We start from the raw sequence: 26,644 nt of genomic DNA on the forward strand, positions 1-26,644 counted from the left end.
TGGGTGAAGGTTTTCAAGGTGATGAAAAAATAAACAAACAGGGAGAACAATAGGGTTTGAAAAATGGATAGAAAACTGAATTCCTCGACTTTGACGTTTCAATTTAAAGACAATTTTTATTCATAAAGGTGGTCTGACGAAGGACAGAAAACACTGCGAGGACAAGAAATTGTTCTGTAAGAGCAGGACAAGAGAGGGCGTTGATTACTGTGATTTAGAAAACAACAGTGATGCAGCAGTTTGCACTGTCTGACAGATGTCCTGATAATCACAGTAAAGAATGCCTGCAGAGCTTGATAATAATTCTCAACATGTGTCTAAATTTAAATTAGTCTCTACCCTGCTCCATGGTCACCACAAAGGCTCACAAAACTGAAAAATCTAATATTATTATACTATTATACTATTCTATCTAATATATAACTTACAATACAGATAAAGCATACTTCAGATAGGTTGGGAGGCTATCAAGTGGCCATTTTACTGTCTGACTCTAATTAATCATAATATGTATTATTATAATTATATTTATATGGTGCCACATCATAACAGAAGTTATCTCAGGATACTTTCCATATAGAGCAGATCTAGGCTGTACTCTTTATAATATTTACCCAACTTTTGCCACCATATCTACAGCCCCAAAATACCCTCTACATTATGGGAACTGCAAAAAAAGTGCCAACAATAACAGAAGTTACTGTCATTAATCAAACAAAAAAATATATAGAGTACAAAAATATAGAGTACTATACAGATCTCTCAGCTTTCCACCATACTTGCCAACCTTCAGAACACAAAAACAGGGGAGGATTTCAAAACCCAGGTGGGTCCTACCCCCAAAAATGTAAGTTTCAGAGACTGAAGCAGTCTCAATTTAATACTGATGTCTCTACATGACCTACATGAGTTAAGGAGACCGTCCGCAAGACTATTGGCTCTTCTACAGTATGTACATGCCAAGAAACAACATTTGGTGTAACTGTCTTGCTGTCCATGTGAGCGCCTTCACGGCTTATACACCCTGGTCAGAAACAGGTTGTGATATTAAACAAATAAAGAAAAAATGTGTAAAAAAATCCAAAAAAAATCAAAAATCCAGGAGAATTGTGAACCCTGTAGGAAACTGGGATAGGGCAATAAAAAAATGTGAGTCTCCTGAGAAAATTGAGAGGGTTTGCAAGTGTGCTTTCCACACCTGGTTGTATGTCTGACATACCCATAATTATATTTAAAGAATGCAATTTTGGGTATCACTGCTGTAATAACTAGCCTGTGAGCTCTACCACTCTTTTCTGAGATTCTGAGATAAAAATGAAAATCTACTGGCCCTTATTTGACCCTTACCTTGTACAGCGGCTTCAGGAAGACGGGACGATGTTCATTCATGTCCAGCACTCGGATGTAGGCCTGCAGTTTGGAGACGGAATACACAGGGTTTGAGAAATGGATGCTCAGCATGAACAACATCAAAAGCGGACGGCAGCATGTCAAAGCTGCTTCACACACAGCACCTGAGCTGCTGCTGCCAGCAGGACTTAAGATTAGATTTTAAACCAGAGACTTTCAAACTCAAATGAGGACATACTGTATGTAAAGGTGCTGGATGTTTGTGATTTAAAGCTGCTGGTGCAGCTCAGTATGCTGAATTGCACAATGACTTCAAGGTGTCAGCACATGTATGGATTGTTTTCTCAACTGTGGTGGAAAAAGCTGTTCTCTAGATTTTTTGTACAAGGTTTTGTGAAGGAATTTTCCTACTTTAGAACTAAAGGCAAAATGACCAAGTCACATTTAGGGTCAGTTAAAATTTTGCTGTTGCAGTTTGGAGAAGCAGCAGGAGCAATGGTGGCAGAAGCTAAGCAATGTACTGCTGTAAACATGATCAGCAGGTTTAGGCACCTAAAAAAATCAATATCAGTTTAAGTGTAAACTAAAGCATCCAACCAACATCTACTATAGGTAATACACTAACTATACCTCATACAACCCCACCTCAAAAACCCCTGCTATGCTTTTTGTTATCTATTATCTAAATATAGTGAAACTTTGAGAAGAATAAATTAGTCTGATTTGAAAACAGTAAAGGTAGATGTCACAATCTGACAAAACATGCTGAATTCATGGTGTTGTTGATTGTAAAATTAGTCAGAATTTAGGATTCTCTGATCACTGCACACTGACAGCTCAATTTAACTGATTTAGATTTACAAGTTCATGGATTGATCTCCGTTAAGACTCACATCAGCACCCAGGAAGCCTTTCATGAAAAGAATTTAGGATTCTCCCCTGGAGGAGTTGACTTCCTACTCAAACCAGAATCATCCATCATCCAGTCATCCTGGCATCAGGAAAAACAGTATTCTCATTTGGTGTATTTTGCATATCTTCACATCTTGATTGTCTTAGAACATTCTTTCCTTATTTCCTCGGCCAAATTACCTGTTTTCCTTCATTTGTCCTTATTTTTTGCAAAAATGAGGCAGATTTTTGTAAAAGTCAGTTCATGTTTCTAACCTGTGTGGTGGCAATATGGTGGCCATCGGTGACTCGCACTGTCATGTTGTAGTTGGAGCGTCGGGCCGCATCGAGCCGGCGGGCAATCGAGATGGTTCCTGTATTTCTCTGGATGTCAAAGTCCTTTTCCTCATCGCCACCTAAAAGAGAGAGACAGATGAGGGAGAGACAAAGACAGACAGATGGAGAGAAAAGAAAGAGAGGATTATTCCATCAGGTGTTGATGCTACAGTACATGGGGGTTATGAATCAGGCCGTGTCGAGCTGTCAGATGTAATATCTCAGATGATGTGTCAGACTCTGCAGGTCTGATGTTGACTGGTTACAGGAATGATACATGTTGGCATCGTCCTCCAGCAGCCGAAGACTAGCAGTGATTTCCCTGTGGGGGGCGCTGTAATTAATGATCCACTTTCTAACTTTGAAAGGACCAAACTCCTTTAGCTCCATCCCATTTCTGAAGAAACTTTGAGGAAATATTAGACTATTCATGTTTTTATAGGCTCAAATGTTGTCAACTTATGAACCAACTTGGCTTGAAACCAAGTTTTCAAGCCAGTGAATACATCATCTCATCCTGGCTCAATTATGCAAACTGACCATTGGAAATGCATGTTTGTTAGAATTGCTTGGGTGTCAGTGTTTCTGATAAACTCATCCTGTTAGAATTACTGAGTTAAAATTGAACAAAAAACAAAATATGGAGGAAAACAGAGAGAAAATAGATTTTTCTTTCCTTCATATGAATCCATCCATCACAGCAGGACATTTTGATGGCCTCTTATTTACAGGCAGAGCCAAGAAACCAACTGAGACACCGAGACCAACAGCAACAACACTGTCTGTCTGATCGCCTGTCTTATGCCTGTCTGAGTTTATGTTTAACCTTGACTGGTTCTCTTTCCTGTTCTAGTGCCATAATAGAAGAGGCAGATGGTGTGGGGATGAATGAATTGATTATTTTCAATAAAAGAATGGAGGGTTCAATATACATTTAGTTGGAACTGAAGTCAGGTCAGTAGAAAGTTAACAGCTTTCTTCTTATCGTTATCTTGTTTATCTTGGCTTTCTGCCTGTTTTCTTCTGTGTATATTTAGAAAAGTAAAACTAAAATCAATAAATCAACACAAACACTGATGCACATGCTTGGAAAAACACACCACTCATCACGCCAGTCTGGGAGTTTCAAGAAGCAGCAAATTATATAGTCATCTTGGTCTGACAAAACTGGTCAGTGTGTGTTATCCAGACTATTTCATGGCGTGGAGTGTGACACTGGTGGTGCTGAAGAGCAACACTTTGATGAGTAGGTTCTTATATTCTTTCTACAAGGATGATATAATTTACATCTCCTCTTTCTTCTAGCAAACAAATAGTGTTGTTTTTAACTTTTTAGCTAGCTAGAAAACAATATAATATTCTGTTAACTTGTTAGCTAGCCAGCAAACAAATAGTTAACTAGCAAACAACGCAACATTGTGTTAACTTTTACACATACTAGTTCCAGACAGCAGTCAAATTTATTTATTTATTATTTTTAATGTATTTTAATTTGGGTAAGCAGGCATTTTCATACACATTAAACTCACACTATACTTGTATTTGCTAAACTTAGTTTTAATTGTGCGACAGAGCTCATCTTAATTTTAAATATGGATTTACTCATTTAAAACCTAGATTTGCTAAACTCTAATTAGAACTACTCTTAGATTAAACTAATCCTTTATTAATGCAACCCAGTCCAAGTGCTCCAACGTAGCTTTCCTTTTTTATATGCACCGCATTTATCCTGTTCTATCCAATTATTTACCGACCGCACACATGATTGTTTGTCTTCTTTGTGCCAGAGAATCATACTGTTTTAAATCTGCAGTAACACTGACTCACTCCGTCCATCTGTTTCCCTTTATCCTCTCTTCCTTTTCTTTCTTTCCTTCCCTCTGTCCTTCGTCCTTTTCTCCACTCGTCCCTCTTTTTGCTGCATCCTCTTGTTTTTTTCTTGCTTCATGGCTTTCTACTCTCATTCTCAGCAGGTTGTGTGCATGTATGTGAGGAAGGTAAACCTCATGCCTGCTCAGCCAGATGGTGTTTGTTATTAAGATATCCACCTCACAAAGGGCTAAACACACACACACACACACACACACACACACACACACACACACACACACACTTTTATTCCTCTAAATATATTATTACTGTATGTGATTAAGGCTGCACTCTGTCATCAAATCAAATCATATTATCTTTGCATTTGTGTGAAGAGAGAGGTGGAATAAAGCACAAATACATTTCTCTAATTTTCTCTTTTCCTCACATTATACACAATTGCACACACTCTGCACACTCTGTTTGTTCTTGATCGATAGATAATTGGGTCATCCAAAGGTCTATTCCTGTTGGTTACCTCCTTATGACTGAGCTGAACACCGCAGGCAAATTAGCCACATTGACAGCTCGGTTTAACTGATTTAGATTTACAAATTCCTGGATTGACCTCCATTAGGACTCACATCAGCACCCAGGAAGCCTTTCATGGAAGAGAAAATGGCTGAATCTGTTGTCTCAGCACAGACAGAGGAGTATGTTCTGTGAAAGCAATTTTTCACTTTACCGATCATCTGCAGGAACATATGACATATCTGCCAAGGTTGGATGTTCCATTCCCTCTGGAGCCAGCCATGCAAAAGATTTTACACATGGTACTGGGAGAAAAATAGTGTACGCTAAATGTCATGTTACACAGGAAAAAGGATCTTCTTTGCAGGAATTTCTCTGACATTTTGATCTATCCTTCCACTCTTCCATCCATCTTCTAGATGTTTATCTGGGTCAAGGCTGCAGTGACAAAAAGGCAAGCTGAGCGACCCTGAGCCCATCAGTCATTTAACAGGCCATCCTTGACTTTCCCACCATGCTTTCTTATATGTAGATTAACATGTCACATAGGTGGAAATCACATGCAGAGCAGAAGGAAAGGAGGCCAAGGTTTAATAGAAAAAAAAAATAACGTGAACACAAAACCTCTTAAGGTTCTTCTTTTGTTCATTTTTTGTTTTCAGCAGCTGCAGCAGGAAGCTGTTTGATACCTGATCAGCACCAAACAGCAAACAGTTAAAGTTAAAGATTAGCAAATGAAGGAAGTGGTGCATCTAGTTGGTGGAGACCAAACCAGAGCTAAAAGAAGAGTGAATACAGGTCTGTGCAGATTCTTAATGTGGGCTCTGTTTAGTCCAGTTGAACCAGACCCTTGGTGTGGTTCCTTTGGATTGGTGTGAACGCCAGAGTAAAAAAAAAAAAACACTGTCTGGCCTGTCTTGAAGGGGTGGTGGGTGGTTTCTCCTCCTGTTCTGGTGAATGAGTAGCTACAAGTAGCTATGAAAATGTGGACTAGCAGGGGACAAAGCTGGAATAATGACTAAGTGAGAAATGCCTACACTATTAAATCATTTAACACCTGCTGTCTTGTGAGACATTCATATGCACGCTCTGATAAAGTCTGTACATATGATCTCCAGATCAACACCAACATGAACAGAACCTGATGGTGCTCCATGATGAACAATATCCAGGTAGAAATCGGGCCATTTGTTGTCTTTTTACCCTCCCATTGTGATAATCGAACATTTCCACCACATGACTCTCTGGACCATTTGAGTTTTGCCTTTGTGAATGCCAACAGGACCAACCAGACATACCAAGCCATGCATCATCCTTGCATTGCTTTGACTGAGGAACTGGACCTTTAGGTGTGAACCGATCCTTAGTCATCATTATCCAAAAAAAGTTGAATTAAGGGTCATTGGACCTGGACTTGGTTTTGCTTCTTCCATTCTAAGAGTGACAATAGGACTTGTATTTATCAGGTGGACACAAACATAACTCCAACTGAATGCTACAGTGACTCCGAGCCTTAAAGTTGCAATAAAAATGAGTTGGCCCGTCTATCTGCCCCTCTTAAGACTGATTTATAGTTGCATTTAGGCTCTATGCAGAACCTACACCATAGCCTTGTCCTAAGCCAAGTGTCCTAGGCCATTGTGAGCATTTTTACTGTGCGCTGGTGTATCTGGTACACTGCCAAAATGCTAATTGGTTGTGGGGTTTCCATGCAACTGTGTTGAGGGTTTTTGTGTGCTTGGCGAATGATACTGAGTGGATAATGTTGGAGTTAGAGCAAATAAATGTTGAACAACAGTTGACAGGAGTTGCATGCAGAGTTGCAGCATGGCATATACACTAATCAGGCATAACATTATGACCACTGACAGGTGAATTGAATAACACTGATTATCTCTTCTTCATGGCACCTGTTAGTGGGTAAGATATATCAGGCAGCACGTGAACATTCATTCATTCATTCTTTCATTTTCTGTAACCGTCTACCCCGAAGGGTCGCGGGAAACTGGAGTCTATCCCAGCTGACATTGGGCGAGAGGCGGGGTTCACCCTGGACAAGTTGCCAGTTCATCACAGGGCTGACACACAGACAGACAACCACTCACATTCACATTCACACCTACGGGCAAAATCACCAATTAACCTAGCATGCATGTCTTTGGACTGTGGGAAGAAGCTGGAGAACCTGAAAAGAACCCATGCAGACACAGGGAGAACATACAAACTCTGCACAGAAAGGCCCTGCCCCGGGGATCGAACTCAGGACCTTCTTGCTGTGAGGTGGCAGTGCTAACCACTGCACCACCGTGCCGCCCACAAGTGAACATTTTGTCCTCAAAGTTGATGTGTTAGAAACAGGAAAAATGGTAAGGATTTGAGGATTTGAGCGAGTTTGACAAGAGCCAAACTGTGATGACTAGATGACTGGGTCAGAGCATCTCCAAAACTGCAGCTCTTGGTGGGGTGTTCCTGGTCTGCAGTGGTCAGTATCGATCAAAAGTGGTCCAAGGAAGGATCAGTGGTGAACCAGCGACAGGATCATGGGCAGCCAAGACTCACTGACAGTGGTGGACAGTAACGAAGTACATTTACTTGAGTACTGTACTTAAGTACATTTTTTGAGTATCTGTACTTTACTTGAGTATTTGTTTTTTTTGGAAAATTCTGACTTTCACTCCACTACATTTCAAAGACAAATATTGTACTTTTGACTCCACTACATTTCTAGGAAGGTTGTTGTTACTTTTTGACTGAGCTTTGAAGTCAGCTGTTGCTGTTTTTTCTTTTCTAAAATGCAGTTGGTCACATGCTGTGTTCCTCACAGAAGGAAACCAATCACAGTAGCTCCTCTCAAATGGGACTGATATAAAACAGAAATACGTCCAGACACACTAACAAGCACAAGCAAGCTCTCCCTCTTTCATTCAAACAAAAAGCGGTAATGGTGATGGCAGGAGAAAGACTAAATTAAATCTCAAGATGTTATTATAATTATTAATTATTCCAGGTAGCTTTTAAAGTTGGATTGTTTTTATCAGGGTGAAAAATACCACATAATTCACGTATATACTGCCTCTGAAGACAGAAAGAAATCTCAGTTATTTAACAGACTTGGAGAACTCCTTACAGTTGGCTTCAATCTAATTTTATGATGTGATTTTAATAGTTACATCAGAAAATGACAACAGCTGTCTTTTTTGTTTTTGATTGTATTTCTATGTTGAAGTTTTTATAGGTGTTTCTATAGACTTTGTGTAGCAGAGTGGTTCTACAAGCAGGTCAGTGCATCATTAGATGGTTTCAGAGAGTTACAAGCTTCTGTAAATGCATCATGAAAACAATACAGCATGTATTGACATTAGAACATGTACTTTGTAATTTGTAGTTTTGAATACTTAAGTATTTTTATAAACATGTACTTTTGAATACTTAAGTATTTTTAAAACCAAGTACTCTAGTACTTTAACTCAAGTAAAATTTTGACTGAGCAACTTTCACTTGTAGTTGAGTAATATTTGACCAGGAGTATCTATACTTTGACTCAAGTACTGGCAGTGAGTACTTTGTCCACCACTGCTCACTGATGCATGTGAGGAGTGAAGGCTGGCCCATGTGGTCTGATCCAACAGACGAGCTACTGTTGCTCAAATTGCTGAAGAAGTTAATGCTGGTTCTGACAGAATGGTGTCAGAATACACAGTGCATCACAGTTTGTTGTGTGTGGGGCTGCATAGCTGCAGACCAGTCAGGGTGTCCATGTTGACCCCTGTGCACAGCCGAAAGCACCAACAATGAGCATGTGAGCATCAGAACTGGACCACTGAGCAATGGAAGAAGGTGGCCTGGTCTGATGAACAACAACACCAACACAATACTAGGCAGGTGATCATAATGTTATACCTGATCAGTGTATTTAACACAGAAGTTGCTGCTGCAGAAGCAGTATAGACTTTACTGGGTGTTCAGACATAACACAAAGCAAATTTTGGTGGTGCAATTTCATAAAATGTCAACCGAGACAGGATGGAAAACAAAATAGCCCGAGTCTTTGAGTTCTCAGTTTAGTCAGAGGGTGAGCTAAACACAAATTGCTAGCTAGTTCATAGCTGAATTCTGTGTTTATTTCCCCCAAAAGCCCATAGAGCCACTGTACAGACTGAACACATGCTCCAGCAGCCAAATTTGCACAAATGTTGCAAGAGAAAATTAGTCTTGTTTTCTGAACCCACTTTTATTCTAGCGCTGAGCAATTAATCAAAATATTATCAAACTCGGCACAATTAATATTGCATAAAAGGTAAAATGTGTCACAACATACCATTATAAATGAAGCACGGTTGACCTACACAGATGTCCTGGCCTACAAGTCATATTTTTTAGTTTCATTCATTCATTTTTATATTTCAGTTCAAATTAAATGCAAATATTACCGTTCACACTAAAATCTTGACTCATGTCACAGTTGCTGAATCTGTCAAAATAATCGCAACATAATTCTTTTGTATATTGTTCAGCCCTACTTTGCACTTTTAGGCAGCAACAGACTACTGGCCAGAGTGTCATGTATTTTGTTGTTGATTTCAGTGGTCCTCAGATGATTTAGGACCCTTCTGACAATCAATCCAAATTCCCTACAAACGCAAAAATGTCAAATGTCAAATACAAGGCACCAAGTAATGAAAAAATCAATATTCTCTTTCTTTAGGTTTGGATAATGATATGGCCTATCCTTTATGCTACCTTCAGGACCGTTTCTTGGCTTCTAGAAGAACAAAGAGCATGTTGTGTGTTTTATCAGTCACTTTTCTATAATAGAGTATAATGAGAACTACAGCCTTTAGGGACATTAATGTTGCTTTATTGTTTTTTTTTGTTTTTTTTTGTTTTTTTTGTTTTTTGAAGAAGCTTGTGGTGTTTCCTTAGAGAGTTCAGGCTGGGTGGTAACTGCTGTGTGAGACATTTTATATTATACTGGTTGATACAAATAAATTTGACTTGTATGAATTATTCTCAGTGCTTTTCTCCCCCATAGAGGATCAGCAGACAAAATGATTGAAACTGCATTCTGCACAGGATATCGGATGAGTCAGATATCATCGCTGACTTGCTCTCTTGATGCTCAAAGGTTCAAACTTTGCAGACAGCAGACGTTCCCTTCAGGGCAAGTTGAGGAGGTGAAGTTGAAATGACCACAGAACAGATGTCCTTTTTTTTTTTACTGCAACTTCCTCCAGTAATTGCTCCAAGGTATAATACAAGGTACTTCAATTTCTCAACTTGTGCTGTCTCAAGGCCTCCTCCAGGTGCCTGACCTGCCACAACAGCTCTGCTCAGGAGAGGACCAATAACCACATGTTGTCCTCAGCGTGCACACAGAGAATCAGGTCAACTTTCCTGCAGAGAAAACATAATTTCATCGGATTTGATCTGCAGTTGTATTCTTTGAGTCACTGCTCAGAGGCTGGAACAACAGCTGAGGGTCAGAAATTAAGATCGATTGATTCTTTCCTTTGAGACGCTCTATTTTCACCCCCGCTGTGCAACAGAGTTACAAAAACTTGTACCTTTACGCTGAATTCCTAGAAAAGTTGGGCCAGACTTCCACTAGGCATTTCCTCAGACACCTCACATCACCATACCACAGTTTCCAGTCCCTCTTGGTCAGACTGACAGTTGGAGATATCAAAGATGTTATCACTATCAGGTGACCTGATAAGACAACGTTGGGGGCCTTTAAAATGAGGTGGACCAGCAGAGAAATGGAGGGTAAAGCCAGAATATTTTCACACCAAGTTTGGTGAATTCAAGGTTTATTTCAACTAAACCAGAGTTTGAATGAAATGTTTTTTATAATAATAAAAATAACTGTTTCTGTAAATGGAGCATGGTGGCTTTGACGAGAATGATATATCAGCTACTTCTGCTCAAATAAAAAGGATCTTTCTTTTTAACAAATAGTTTTGTCTCTGTCTCAGTTCATAACGTTGTCAGTGACCCTTAGAATAACAATCTGAGCCTGTCAGTAACAACACAAGCACTTTTAACAAACATACGTTGATAGTTTCATGTTACATTGCAACCTGTTTCATGTCTGTCAGCTTCAGCTTGATACTGAACCAGTGTCAGAAATTGCTTGAAAAAATCCCTAAATTACCACTTAATTGTAAGGGTTTGTTTTGGGTAACAATAAACAAGATAAAACCAGGCTGTTTCTCATTTTTCAGTCTTTTTGCTAAACTAAGCTAACAGGCTGTAGCCATATATTTACTGGACGGGCATGAAAGTTGTATAGATCCTTTCATATAACAAATCCACGGATTTTCTAAGATGAACAATTCCATCCATTACATGGAAATCCAATCCTTTAAAGCTACTAAAAAAATCAGATTTTGTTGATTTTGGAGCCCCCTGTGGACACAGCTTGGCTGTTGTACTCATTGCACTAATGAAGGGGAAAGAATTATTTTCATGCAAGTAGATTTTGATTCTCTGTGTGTTCATACCAAAAACTTAAATCAGAAAACACTGCTGGGTTCAGAGCCAGAGAGACCTGAACTTGTCCACTCTGAGCAGATGCTCAACCCTCCCCTGCAGGGGACAGACCTCATCCTCCAGCAGAGAGCCACGGCCTCGGACCTTCAGGTGCTGACCCTCATCCCAACCACATCACACCCAGCTGGGACCCACTCCAGCACACAGAACACGGCTCACAGTCCACTATCCACACACAACAGAGACGTAGCCCTCGTCTGCTCTTTGATATCCTGTTGCTGATTTTGTGTTTCCACTTGGCTCTAAGCACAGCGTGTTGATTTTGTGCACAAGAGCTGTTTGAGTTATTTTGACAGCGAGGGAAGTCTTCATTTGTCTCTCTGAGTTATCTCATGGCCAGGGAGGCTTGATAGGCATCTGGGTTCTGCTGCTGGAGAGGAGGAAGGTAAAGCAGGGCAATAAATACCTGATCATATCTATGTGGCAGAGGAGTCCTCTGACAAAACAACATTCCCTCATCTGCCAGTGACGAGATGAGGGTCAATGATAGACGACTGAGGGGCAGACTGGGGTAGAAGAGAGGAGAATTGAAAAATACAGTGGCTAGTCTCCAAATCTTATCAGTCAATCCTCAAAGAAAAAAATTAAACACTGAATGAACTCATGTTTCCCACACAAAAAACACAAGTTGAAAAGAAGAGAAGAGAAGAAGGTTAATCTGACTGACTAATTACTGAGTTTGTTCACAGACCAGAGGTGAGAGAAAAATACTGCATAATTACCCAATATTGCTTCAGCTCTGAGTGATTGAACACACAGCTGTCAAAGTTACTTCAAACACATAAACAACAATGCTGGGACATTGTTCAAATTGTTCATGTTCAAGTATGAACTTATTTCATATTAACCATTAATATTCAGGATTTTAATCCCATGAAAGTTTATACTTGTCTTACACTTTACTCCAATACATTTATCATACAGCTGTAGCTTGTGGTTACTTTGCAGTTTTTCATACAAAATATTTTCATACATACAAAACCACTGACATATACAAGGATGAATGACATGACAGCTCCATGAAAGTGAAGCTAGATCATATCGATCACCCCCTGGTGGCTGGCCGCAGTATAGGTCATAACCCTTACCCTCTCCATGTTTGTAGATGACATGCCCATAAAATAACAGGAATGCACTGATCGACTGGCCAGAGACTGGTGACTGGTGTGTGTGTGTGTGTGTGTGTGTGTGTGTGTGTGTGTGTGTGTGTGTGTGTGTGTGTGTGTGTGTGTTCGGTTCAGCAGCTCACACATTACTCCATCATAAACCTGTATTGATTGACGACAATCCAGGAAACATTTAGTCTTGGTTGATCTAAATCTGATCTGATTACCCTTCGTTTATCTTAGAAAATAACCCAAATGCGTTTATTTTCTCAAGGCTGTGGTCATATAGACCACTAAATTACAGCCCCATACAACACTACACATTATGACAAAGACATACTTTGTCATAATGTGTATAACCAGTTAAAATGAAAACCAGAAGTGGTACAACACTGGTCAAAATCACACAGAGCTCAGCATGATGGACATGTCAAGTGTGCAGCGACACAGACAGTAACATCACAGCTACACACACTCAGACACATGCTTGCATGAAGTTAGTGTTAGTGACAGATTCCAAGAAAACGATAAAGAGAAGAGAGAAAGTCTACAAGGAGATGAAGCAGCTGAGCAGCTGACAGAGTCACTAAACACCAGTAAACTTTGTAGCTCTTCAGGCTAATGTCAGCAACAGATTGCTGTTCACAGAGTGACAACAGCTACAACAACCTGTGTTGATGTGTCTCCTCAAACATTTTCTCATCCAGACTCGTTTAACTTCTGCGTCTGTTTTTCTCACGGCAAAGTTTTACTACAGTAAACTGTTGCACCATGTCTGTCTCCGGTTTGTTTACATCTGCTTCTACAGGAGATCACAAGAAATCAAGTTCCTATGAGATCTCACAAGATTGTGCTCAGTACACATATATAAGTAAGTGAATAAGTCTGTCTTCAATTATGAGCATCCAATTTAATTTTACATTGAAGAAACGTTACAAAAATGTTTGCATATTCTGTCAAATATAGGTCTTGTAATAGCTTTAAGGTTCAGCCATTTTTTCAGTCTTTAATGATTTACCAAACCATACTTTTTAGAGACTTGTGTGTTGCTGCTGTGACAATGTGCACTTAGTCTCTTCAGGATGGACAGGACTCGTCTGCTTCGTGACATAACGTAACACACCAATGTCAAACAACGTAATGTCCCACGTCAACAGCTATGAGACAACTGAATGTCCCCTCAGGGATGCAGAGAGTGTTCTGTTGTGCTCTGCCGAGATCTGGCACAGATCGAACTTGGCACTGCAAATTGAACAGGAGGAACCTGGGTCTTTCTCTGCACATGCCGCCCAGCCTGGCAGGAAATGGCCTGGCAAACCCTGATGTGTTTTCCTGAGAGGCTCTCAATGGGAACGAGTCACCAATACCTCCAGAGTCACAGGGCTGATTTCCACTTCAACTAAAAATGTTGTCACGCTGTTTATTTTTCATAAAGCTCTCTGTGACCGTCCTTCTCATGATTTTCGGGGCTGAGAGAAGCCGGAGCGGAGGGAAAAGGAGAGTGGAGGATGAGAAGTGGAGAGCTGGAAGAAGAGGAATGGCCAGTCGTCCCTCCTGTGGGGATCTGGCAGGTGATGAGAGGAGGAACGCTGCTGATTTATCCTCACAGAGAGAAAACGTCCTGCTGATACCACTGACACCAAGACCTTTTTTTCCTCTCCTCCTCCCCCTTTTCTCTCTATTCATCCATCACTCTGGGAACACTTTCACTTCTGTGGTGTCAAGGTTGTATTATTCATCCATCATTTGTTTGTACTTATTTAGGTTTCGTTTTGTTTATCTGTTGATCTAAAATCTAAAATTTCTATTCACACTGCAAAATTACCTCAGGAAATGTCAAGGGGTTAGCTGGTCATTATGTATTATCAGAGTTTCACCTGCCTGTCTAACTCAAAGGTGGGCTGCTGCTGTATCATTGGCTGCCACCTTTATTGAAATGTCCAACAAAACTGCAAAGGCTTTTATTTTATAAACCAATACTTTTGTGCTTGTTTTCCCACATTAATAAAATTATGATTAAAAAATATACGAGACTGGGCTTATTTAGCACACTTACTTTGATTGTTAATGTGTAATTAACTTATTTTACATAAATATTTCAATAGGAAACAATAGAAATGGATACTTTTCTCGGTCAAATTGTCATTCTGTCACTCCTTCATCACACTGAGTACATTGTGCATATGCCACACATGTCAAAAACATCCAGGAAAAACCCTGATTATACATATTTATAAACTGAACACATAACTATATACTAGGGATATACTAACACCAAAAACTCACAGTGTGATAATACCATGAAAAAAGTCTACACTACAATATTGATCTCAGTATTAAAAAACAAAGGAAAATTGCAACTTGATGTGTACAGAATTTTTTTTGTAAAAAATTAGTTTTTCTTTTAACTTAAAGTGATTCTGCTTTCCTTCTTAAATAAAATAGCATAAAATAAAATAAAAAAGTAGCCAGCCATGACCCAAGAGTATGCAAAAACTTGGGATGAACTGTCTTTGGTAATGAATGCAAAACCAAGCTGCAAAACCAAGCAGAGGGTACCTACACTGGTTGCAAAAATAAGTGCATTTGTATGTAGATTATGAGAAAACGATTCCACGTCTCACCTGATTTATGACCTCAGTAATCAGTTTGTTATTGAGTTTATGGTCCCAATAGCTAGTTTCAGTTCTTCTTCAATACAGTGTGATGTTCGTTTAGCAAATTATTGTCCCATTTACAACAAAACACATGCGCAATAAAATCAAAATAGCCAACAATGATCATGAACATGTGCCAAAAAAAGAATAAATTGTCTTTGGGAATGAATGCTTGATTTATGTATGTGCAACAACAAGACAAACACAATGCAGCAGTCAGCAGTGGCCCCTTTAGAAAATAAAATAAAAATAATTAAATAAAATAATTAACCATGCAACATCTTGGTAGATATTGTCACAGTCCGGTATAGAGACATTTTTGTAAATCTCAATATTGTGATATTTAATAAATTGTTATATCCCTACTTTTTATAATCTAAAATATATGTCTGTGTGCATGTAGACTCTATAAGTTGAAGGTGAGGGAAAACTGGGATGTCCAAGGTGAACAAGGTTGGTCAGAGCCAGCGGTCACACTCCACGTCCACTAATCCTTACTTACATGGCTCTGAGGCATGTCAAAAATTGTCCTGTCCTTTCTATGGATTAAACGATCACCTCTGTTACCTTTCAAACAGAAAACATGCAGCTTCACCGTCACTTCAAAGCGCTTTATATATCCTCAGAGGTTTTTCACACCACTCTCATTTTCTGCTGTCCCTGGTCACCTTGTTTGTTCTTTGATGTCTTTTTCTTATGTTTTCCAGCTTCAGCCACAGGATATGAGAGCTGCCCAGAGAGCAACTCCAAATGCTGAGTGAGGGAAAAGTGTTTTAACTACAGACTGTATAAAAGAGGTGGACTGAGCTTTCAGGTCTGAAAAGTAAAGCCAATGCAGAAATGCTTTAAAACTGCATTCTTTCTCATGGCCAGCAGGGGGCAACTCCACTGGTTGCAAAAAGAAGTCAGATTATATGTGAGCTGATGAGAAAATGACCATAATTCTCACTTGATTTATGACCTCCACAAACACATTTCCTAAAGAATTCATGGTTTATCACTAGTTTGAAGTCTTCTTCAATAAAATGTGATGTTCATTTTATACACTATGGTCCCATTCAGAGTAAAATAGATAATAAAGCTACATATGTTTTCAAACGGGGCTACCTTACGATTGACTACCACCTATCCTCAGCCTCTTGGGTCAGCTCCACGTCCTCCAAATATGTGCCCAATCCCAATGTCCACCCTCACAGACATACAGACTTTAAGGCATGTTCCCAGAAAGTCCACAGGGGTTTAGGGCTGTCCCACTGTCAAATCGTTGTTGAGGGCTTATGTGCATATTTTTTGAGCCATCTATGCAGCATTTCTGCAGATCTTGCCGAGGGAACTACCCACAATTCATAGCAATTCAATATATTGTACTGTTAAACACTGGGAAACCCCAGAAGCATTCAAAAACCAAAAAGGGGGAAAACAAATGTGTATGTGTTGTTATGACAAAAATTAGTAGATTTATGATTTGAATTTTACATGTTTGACCAGTATCAAAATATTTCAGGACTGAGGCAAATAAATCAGGCAATACAAATAATACAAACATAAAATGAAGTTAAACCATAAAGGGGAACTATTATGCTTTTCCTCTTTTCTGACCTATAAATGTTGTCACAATGTTGGATACTCGTGTTAAACGATTCCAAAGCGTCAAATATTGAGGTTCATGCATTTGGAAATGAGCCCTGCAAGCTGTTTTGGATGGCTCTGCATGCTCTGTTTTACTGTCTTTTTTTAATGGTGTGACGTCAATGCGTGCCAGACTTACTTATATGGTCATACCCCAGCATGTGCTCTAGGCCTGCCCGCTTCCCCGCTCTGCTTCGGAAGTTATATCGCTGCTCTGAGGGGTGTAACTACGAAGTGAGATTAATGTGTTAGCGAGCTAGGTTGAGTCTAAACCCAGGATTTTCAGTGTCATGAAGGTGGCTCTCTTTTAACCTGGTAACCATGGTAACTTATACTAAATTCATAACCTGGTCACAAGCAGGTTATGTTCAGTTTCAAATTAAATCGTCTGTAAAACACGCTATTCTTTAACTAATTATTGTCCTTAGCTTTTACACTGAGAGAGGATGTTAACATTGAAAAATTACTGAGCTGTATGCTCGTAATATCACCGAACGAATCCATATTAATGTAAAAATGTAACAGTGGCACAAACTGTCTGCATCGCGCTGTCATGGTAACCTCCGTTTGGTGATGCAGAGTCATTTTTCCCGTTTGCTCCAGATCATATTAACACTTTAAATTGACATGGTATATAATCCACACACTAAAATAATGATGAAACAACTACAGACACTTTGAATACTTTTTACTGTTATCTGTTTTGTCTTGGTGATTTTGCAGCTCAGATCACTGATTAGAAAATTCATCATCATTTATCACAGACAATCTTAAATCAGTTACACTCATTTTACGTTGGTTTGGTCAAAAACTTCAGTGATGTCCATGTCTCTGTCATCATAGGACAGTGTCAGACAGACTTCATCATGTTTAAATCTACTGTATGGAGTTTTATTGTTTAATGTGCAGTTTTCATGTTAGAATAAACGGCAGCATTAAGACCACATTTAGTCCATCAGTGATTTTCTGACATCATTCTTCTTCTCCTGCTTTATTTGCAGCAACAATGTTGCTTTTTGCCATAATGTATATTGTATATTTTCCACAGCTCATAATTATAACAACCTGATGATTTTGACTTAAGTAAGTGGCTCGTGATCGCTTCATTTCATGTGGAAGAAGAGTCAAATGACGCAACAAACGCCCCTTTCATGTGAGCGCGCACAGAGTCTGAAGACGAAAGCCTGGATTAACAAAGTGAGTTGATAACCACCATCGTGATACCCGTTATCTCTGATTGCAGTTTTAGGCTTTGTTGATCCAGATCATGCAGAGAAAGCCTGGCTGTGTTGAGCTTCCTTCGTAGTACACCCCCTGCTGTCTACAATGATTTCACAGTGTGAGTGTTAGCAATGGCTCCCAGAAAATGATTGTTCGGGTGTGAAGGAAAGTTAACTTTGTTTAGCTTTCCTAAAGAGGCGAGCACCAGGCAGAAGTGGATAGAGTTGCTTTTTCCTGGCCAGCAAAGGAAAAATACCTCTGTGTTTGTCTGTCTACAGCACTTCACAGGGGACTGTTTTGTCAACACGGGCCAATCACAGTGGAGTGGGCTCGGCGGGAGGCGTACATGGAGGAGGGTCAGGGGGTGGAGTAAATTACACAGACCGTTTTCGCGGGATGCAGAAAATACAAAGAAGAGATGCAGCAAGAGGCACAGCGTCCTGACGATCTACAAAGCTTTCTGTGCGGGCGAATGTGTGTAGCTGCTCTATAGGAGTCCAAAATCAAATACAAAGGCCCAAAAATGAGTATAATAGGTCCCCTTTAAACAACAAAGATAATTAATTATTAAATAGATACACCATGTTGACAATAAAATGTGTGCAAAAATAAATGAAAGGCTTTTTCTGAAATACGTTGTAAAAGATATGTCAAAAACTGCTGCCTCATTCCTGTTTCTACCATTTGGCGCCCTTGTAGCCTCATACTCAAACACTACCAGGTGATGTCGGCTAAAGTCTGTGATGGTTCAGGGTTTAAGGCTTTGGGGAGGACTTGGGACTGGGCCATGGTCCAAAGAAGAGTCCAAAGAAACAAGATACCGACAGCCTTCCAAAAAACAGGTGGTGTCACAGTGCGTTTACACTGTTACATGATTTGTCTTTTTCCTATTTTTAGACCCAGTGTCTCTCGTTCTAACAAAAAGGTAAAATGATCATCTTCCATAGTTAAATTGCTAACTAGCTGGCTGTACACAGCCTGGAGGACTAGGCTGTTTTTGACCTGATTCCCCCAGTCAGCACAGGCAGGCAACACTTATTAACAGACAGTGAGGTGGTCCACACATAGCCATCAACATGGTGCCCACCATGTTAGTTGGATCTACATTATGTCAATAAAGTATGACCTGCACTGCTAGTGGAGTTTCACACCAGAAAATGTTCAGTCAGTGCTCCTCAGAGCTCCTCAGAGATGCTTTTCACACTTTTGTTTTCCTGGAAACTCTCATTGCTGCCCGACACTGTTATAATCTTTCTCACTTCCCCAAAAGAAACAAAAAGTCACACAAGCTCTGTCTGAAGTTTACCAGGCCGATTAAAGAAAAGTGGTGTTGATCAAAGAAATAAATCACAGAACTAGTCTAGACAACACAGAAATTCTCAATCGATGATATGTAACAGTGGAAATATCAGAGTGTAAAGTTTCTTCCTTTAACTCACACTCTTATTGTTTGTCCCTGCACTGCTCTGCTCTGGTATCATTCACTGTTGCACTGACTTTGCTGACCTTTAGAAAATAACTTGTCTCCTGTTTATATGGAGGCTCATATGGATGGATGATGGTCGTAACCTGTTTGTATTCTCCAGAGCGAACTGGCACTCTACAACTCAGCACTTCAGTATAAGTGGCAATATGGTGAATGTCAGATATCATTTGCTAATATTTTATGCTTTTTGCCTCGGCTGCAGACAGAGGCAGAGTCTGTGTGATCTATGAGAAGTCATTGCGTAGTGCTCATTGAGTTCTGACTTCAGGTGCTTTCCTCTGCCCTTTTCTGTCAAATGGAGCATTTTGTGGAAACAAATATTGATAGTTAATATCCATCCTTTGTCTTCTTTTAGAGCTCATTACCCTCATTTGTGCGATGCTTGTTTTTTATCCGAGCTTGAAGTTTATTCTGCTATCCTGACCTCACCTGCCCAGTAAACAACTTCTGATCAATACTCTGTTCAATAGCAGAGTGCAGACACTAGAGTGTGTGTGTGTGTGTGTGTGTGTGTGTGTGTGTGCGCGTGTGTCTGGACACATGTGCTTATTTTCCCTCACCTGTGATGTCGAACCACTTCAGGCCGTGCGTCTCCGTCATGATGATGCCCACCATGTGAGTGACGGGCTCTGTTTCCATGACAGCAAAGGTGAAGTGGGGCTCGTCAAACGTGATTGGCTCGGCAGAGGGCACGGGGCGGGCAATCCACTCAATGTCGAGTCTCGCTGTGGATGAGCGTGATGGGCTGCCCTGATCTGTAGCTTTAATCTGGAAATTAACATACAAATTAACATTTTAATGAGGTTTTTACTAAAAATATAAATGGGAGACAATACTGGAGATCTTATGGAATAATGACACTCCATCAGACTCCGCCTCTTTGTTTAAGATAAATAAATAAATTAATAAGTAAATATATTTTAAAAATAATGCTTGCAGAGAGTGCCAACGAGATCAAATTTAAATTAATCTGATGCCCAAGCATTTGAATCAATAACTAGAGCTGAGTGGACATGTAAATGTAACACTGCACATAAAATTTTCAGCCTTTTTTGTTTTGTTTTCTTAGTTTCTCTTCAGTCTTTTGCTTAAAAAAATAAGATTTTAAATTTCATGTTACTACCAACCTGTTTTCACTCAAATACGGCAGGTTGGTCAATGTCCCTCTGTTTCAAATATAAATAAAAATAAACTTGTACAGAGTGATACCTCGTTTTATAGAGAGGGGGTCTGCAAATCCTATAGTGAGTTTAAACTTTAAGCCTTTTAAAAAAAATGCTACACATATTTATGAGTTGACAACAAGAACAGATCTGTAAAAAGATCTGTAAAGCTGCTCAACACTGAGATAAACACACTCTGATTGACTGTTCTCTACGTCAGTGGCAGAGGAAAAAAGGAGTTTTGATGTTTTTAAAATCCTACAAAGGCTTTTCTGCTGCTGATTAACCTCTCTGACTTCCACAATGCAGAGTGACGACAAGAAGTGAGAACACTCATTGGTTTAAGAGCAGGTGTTAGTGAGGTGCCTTTCAGACTATTAAGTACGGGTAATTTAGCCTCTTTGGCAGAGTTGGTGGGCTCGGCCAAGACTTTAAAGTCTCCACACCTACATCTACACAAAGACACAATTGAAACACAGCTCTTTGGAGAAAGTATTTACCACCAACCTGTTGAAATACAAACTCATTATCACTCTTACTGAAAGACAGGAGACATACAACTCTATGTGGGCACTTCATAACATATTAACAACAAGTCTAAACAGAGTTGTTGATACCTACCGTGACAATACTGTAATTTCCAGGCCAGAAATCACCGTGTGCTGTCACCACGCCCGTCACTGAGTCAATCTCAAAACGCTCATCCTTGTTGTCTTGAAGCTTGTAGGTCACCACAGCGTTTGAGCCCTCATCATCGTCACGGGCGACCATCCTGCACACTTCTAGGTTACCTGCCCGCTGGCGCTGTTCAGGCAGCTTGACATGGAAAAGTTTGTCGGTGAACTTTGGTCGATTGTCATTGGCATCAAGAACTCGGATCACGACGGTGGCGGTGGAACGCAAAGATGGAGATCCGTTATCTGAAACGATTACCTGAGAATTAAGAGGACAGAAGATTAATATCACAAAAATCATATTATTTGTAAAATTTAATGATACTTTGTATCCAACAAAACACACCTCTGATCTTCCACTGTTAATTACAATTTATCTAGTTGAAAAAGACTATTTGACTCTTTCACACTTTCTCTTAACCTGCCTCAGTGGTTGTGTTTGGATCTGTCAAGTGAATTTAAAGCAAAATTTTGAAATGTCACAGAAAAAAAGAAAAGAAAAAAAAAATGCTGGTTTGGAACAAATAGACTGGGCCATGCAAAGCATTATTTTGTCAGAATATGGGCGTACAGGATAAATTACTAAACAGAGTAGAAGTAGTAGAGGTTGCAAAGCAGAAACATTAGTTAACATATTTGCATCTCTGGTTCCCTTGTCGCAAAATCAATGGGTTTTCTGAATGAGTTCTTTGGCTATATTGCTGTGGCTCCAAGCTTAAGATCTCCAGTGAAGATTCAGGCTAAAAACATGGTGTAAATAATGTTTTTTTGGTCAACTTAGCATGTTGGGGCTTTAGGAGACTTGGATTACACCAGATGAGCAGTATGGAAGAGTTTTATGTTTTTATTATGTTTTTTCTGTTTTATTACGTTTGAAAACTGGTCACCGTTCACTTTCATTGTTTAGGAGATTCTGCAACCCCGTTTTCCTGTTAAACTCCAGCAGTGTTTTGTGGACTAGAGAATAAATCCATCCTTCAATCGGCATGAGGCTGAGTAGATGATTACTGAATTTTCATTTTGGGGTGAACTATCCCTTTAAGGGAGTTTCATGTTTTATTGCATTCATAACATACATCAGTAATTTTTTTAAGCTTTAACATGTCTTAAAAATGGTCCCTAACAATTGGCTAAATGAGACTGAAGAGGTTGTCATTAAAGGTAATCACACCCAACACCAGTCAATTAGGGCTGGTGACACTGCAGTCATGTGACCATGGTGAAGTTCATATACCCTGGAAATAGCTTATTGTGTCTGGCGATTGTATTCATGCATCAGAAATCATAGAAATTGTGTTCATTTGTTAACATTATGTTGCTGACAAAACATTTTATTTCCAAAAACTTTTGTTTGTCACAGAGTATATTTTCTGCACAAATCCAAGATCCAATGGAAAAATCCTTGCAGCAGTTTATAAAACCTGAAGAAGAAGAGGAAGAAGAAAGGAAACCAGTCGCCATGATTATGGTTATGGGGGGAAAATGGAGAGGTCTTCAGGATTATTTTGTTATTTTTTATGGAACAGTCAATGCCAGCAGTGAAAACAAACTTCTCTCAGAGGAAACAGGAAACAGCTGATCAGTCATGTGAGTTAAATGTTTGCTACTTATTCGGAATTCAGATATTCCAATCTTCCAATAAACACATTACCTTCAAACAAGTGTAAAAATGTTTTTGCAGACTTTGGGACATTTTTGAATTTTGCCAGTTCCAACCTTTCAGCCCTTTCTGATGAAATACTTGAGAATATGCATAAAAATATGTTGGTGTTAACACAGTTATTAATTTGGGTCTGAAAAAGTTTGTTTTAGGATGTCTCGACGATTCTGTATGGAGTATGCTCTCACAATTTGAAAGCTATGAACACTGAAGAAGAAGAGTGCAGTGAATTTTCATTAACTTTCTGAATGATGGACTCCTACTTCTTGACTTTCAGTGACATTAACGGGCAAACTACAAATGAAACATTAAATGAAGTGACGTGTAGTTTTGTGATTTACCATGAAACTGTTGTTGAGCTTTTTCTAACTATACTTGTGCTGGATGAAGACTGTTGTTCCCACAGATTACAAAATAGTTCATCCAAACACAAAAATACATAAGCAGATTTTCAGACTTGTATGATTTCTTCTGCAACCTCAAACAGTGGAGGTGAATAGAAATCCATTAATCGCCTGGAAGAGACTTGATTTCACTCATGCCAATGTTGAAAAAGAAATGCTATAGAGGCTGTGTGTATAACACATATGAGTTTCCCTTAACAGCCTGTAGAACACATATTGTTATGGATTTATTGATATTCTGAACCTCAGATGCACAACAAAACAGCCGCATTTGTTTTTCCCTGTCTCAGCATCAATCCGAAGGGAAGTGAAAATGTTTTCAAGAGTCTCACCTCAACACTGTGTTCTGGTTTATCCTCCCGATCCAAGGCTGAGTGAGTGCTGATAACACCTGTGCACACAAACACACACAGAGGAAGAATCAATGCTGTTAGTGTGTGTGAGTCTCATTCTTGAGAAGTGAGAGTGCTAATTACCCCTAAACAAACATAAACAGTCAGGAGTGCTACTGCTACTGTTATTATAGGTGTGTTTCGTGTCTGCCTCAGCCACAGCAGTAACAGAGCTGATCGCAGCTAAGCAAACACATTTTGGTTTATGGATGTTGTTTCTGCTGTTGTTGTTACTCATATCTCTCTGTGTTTGTAACCTTAACGTAGACCTCCTGAGTATATTGAGTTTAGGTGTTTATGTCAATGTTCTCATGAGTGACTTTTTGGAAAAGGACACCAGTTCTCTCCTGCCAGACACTAAAACTCGTTATCATCCAGATCTTGTTTAAATGCAAAAAACAAAAGATATATAATAGCAAATAATAACAATAAACTAAAGGAATATAATAATGATGATAATAAAAATATATTAGAGCATATCAGGATCTCAGCAGATAGAGTGTGCTCTGTTAATTTTTTGTGTCTTTTATATCAATATTACAAATCACAAATTTGCTCCAAGTGTCTTTAAAAGGGCAGTCTTGGTCATTACTTTGGTGTGCAGATCAAAAGTGAGAGTACGATCAAACAAACGTTTGGCTGTCAAACGTAGAGAGACCACACAGTTGTCTAGAGTTATCGATACTTGATCAAACTGGTGTCTATATCCAGCAAGGCCAATAACCAGCATCTCGGTTTCATCAAATTAAGGAGCCAGAACATTATGTGGCATCCAATTTTCCCCACAAACAAGCAGCCTTCTAATTTAGAGGCACATACAGCATAGTTGTAATGATGGAAATGATTTCCATAACTGCTTGTAATTTGGCCAAGAAGTGAAATATTAAGAGAGAAAAGCAGTGGAACAGAGCCCTGTGGTACTCCATCTTTCCATATTGGATTTTTTTTTAATGTAGAATTAATATAAACAAACAAGCTGACTCTGGGAAAGCTGAATAGATAAAAGGTACAGATAGATAGATAGATAGATAGATAGATAGATAGATAGACAGACAGACAGACAGACAGACAGACAGACAGACAGATAGATAGACAGATAGATAGATAGATAGATAGATAGATAGATAGATAGATAGATAGATAAAGTTTAGATAAATTAAATAATTTTCATTCATCAATTACTTTCAAGGTAAAGAATAAACTTCTATCTAATACCATTTCAAAAATAGCATAACCGTTTCACCACAAAGCAGATTGTTATATTCAATAGACTTAATTCTTACATCAGTATGATACCAAATCTCCACATACAAATCTCAAATACACATTTATGACAGACAAAACTACCATTTTGACCAGATTGAACAGCCAATAAGAGACAGACTCACTGACATGCACCACTTAACCACAGCACCAGACGGCTGACCAGCGGTTGGGAAATCAGCGTCTGTATCTCAGCGTCTGTGTCTGTATCTCTAACGGTCTGTTTGTTTCTGAGGCAGGATAGAAACTATGTTGCTCAACAGGTTATTCAGACAGATTTGGCTGCTTGTTGGGAGTCTGTTTATGTGTCTGAAGCTGTTGGTAAACCTCAACTTCTTCCTCGCGTCAGTCCAGTAACCTGCTTGGCCTGCCCAGCAGTCCCCTGGAACACTTATAATTATCATGTCATTTCTCATTATGATGTATAGTGTTTATTACACAGATTTTACATGTTTTTATCACTGTTTTTGATTTTGCTTTGTTGTTTGGTTTGGGAATTATCACTCAAAAAGATAATAATAATTTTTGTGGTTATTTTATGGGGAATGGGCTGTCAGTTGTTGGTATTTACTGGGAAATTATTACATCTCCAGCATCACAATAATAAAAAGTTAAAAAAAAAAAAAAAAAAAACTATATAACTAATAAAAATAAAAGTAATAAAAAGACAGAACAGATTTTTTCAATTAATTCTCCTTTTTTTATTTACCCAAGACATGTAAGACCAAATTAGTGTCATTTTTATGTTTAATAAAAAATATAATTGATCATATTTTTTAATTAAGACACTTTTGTTTGAACCTCCCTCTCTGATGTATTGTGTTTGGGTTTGGTCTGTCCTTTCTCTCTTTTCTACAGCACTGACTAAATTTCCCAGTTGGGTTTCTGACCTCGTCTCATCTGATTTAAAATAAATTAAGTGAAGTGTTTTGGGGCAGCTATTAGCCCTAATAGGGACATCAGAGACGCACTGGCAGGGGATAGCTGGTAATGCTGCTGGCAGCATAATAACAGGGGTCAGGTGGAGGAATGTGTGGATAAGAGTGAGATCAGAGAGTGTGTGTGTATGTGCGTATCCCCTTTCACACCAAAGCAAAGACCAAGGAAAACCCCATGTTTATTACTGGTGTAAAATGGTTATAGATCCTGCTTTACCCGAGGTTTGATGAGAATCTGACGCTCGTCATCTTTTAAAAAGATGAACACTGAGTTCTTGAGTAACAACAGGATCACAAGAGGGTTACTGCTGTGACCTTAAAACTTAGATTTGTACAAACTATCCCAACAGACATGAAATCCACATTATCTTCCTTGTAAAAACCTCCTGTGCTTTTGTAAATCTCTTCTGTGCCACAATTGGCTGTTGTAAAACTCCCCTGCGTTGTGATTGGCTGCTGTAAATCTCCTCTGTTCCTTCATTGGTTGTGTAAAAAGCACATGCTGTGATTGGTTTTTGTAGCGACACCCCCCTGCTTTTCATAATGAGACAAAATTAAAAAAACATTTTAAAAGTTTAATTT

At 39.1% G+C, this 26,644-nt stretch overlaps 1 protein-coding gene across 1 annotated transcript in view; it reads right to left on the reverse strand.

Moving 5' to 3' along the window:
* The window catches only part of fat2 (FAT atypical cadherin 2), a 147,111-nt gene that overhangs the window by 105,484 nt on the left and 14,983 nt on the right, over positions 1 to 26,644 (reverse strand). The window contains exons 3-7 of the mRNA XM_084719817.1: positions 23,802 to 23,860; positions 21,353 to 21,664; positions 20,129 to 20,336; positions 2,518 to 2,657; positions 1,348 to 1,410 (exon numbers count right to left, since the gene is read on the reverse strand). Of these exons, the coding sequence (XP_084575943.1) occupies positions 1,348 to 1,410; positions 2,518 to 2,657; positions 20,129 to 20,336; positions 21,353 to 21,664; positions 23,802 to 23,860 (782 nt within the window). The remainder of the gene's footprint in view (positions 1 to 1,347; positions 1,411 to 2,517; positions 2,658 to 20,128; positions 20,337 to 21,352; positions 21,665 to 23,801; positions 23,861 to 26,644) is intronic.

Source organism: Lutjanus erythropterus, chromosome 5 (genome assembly GCF_056507025.1).
Source record: "Lutjanus erythropterus isolate fLutEry1 chromosome 5, fLutEry1.hap2, whole genome shotgun sequence".
Taxonomy (NCBI): Eukaryota; Metazoa; Chordata; class Actinopteri; order Lutjaniformes; family Lutjanidae; genus Lutjanus; species Lutjanus erythropterus.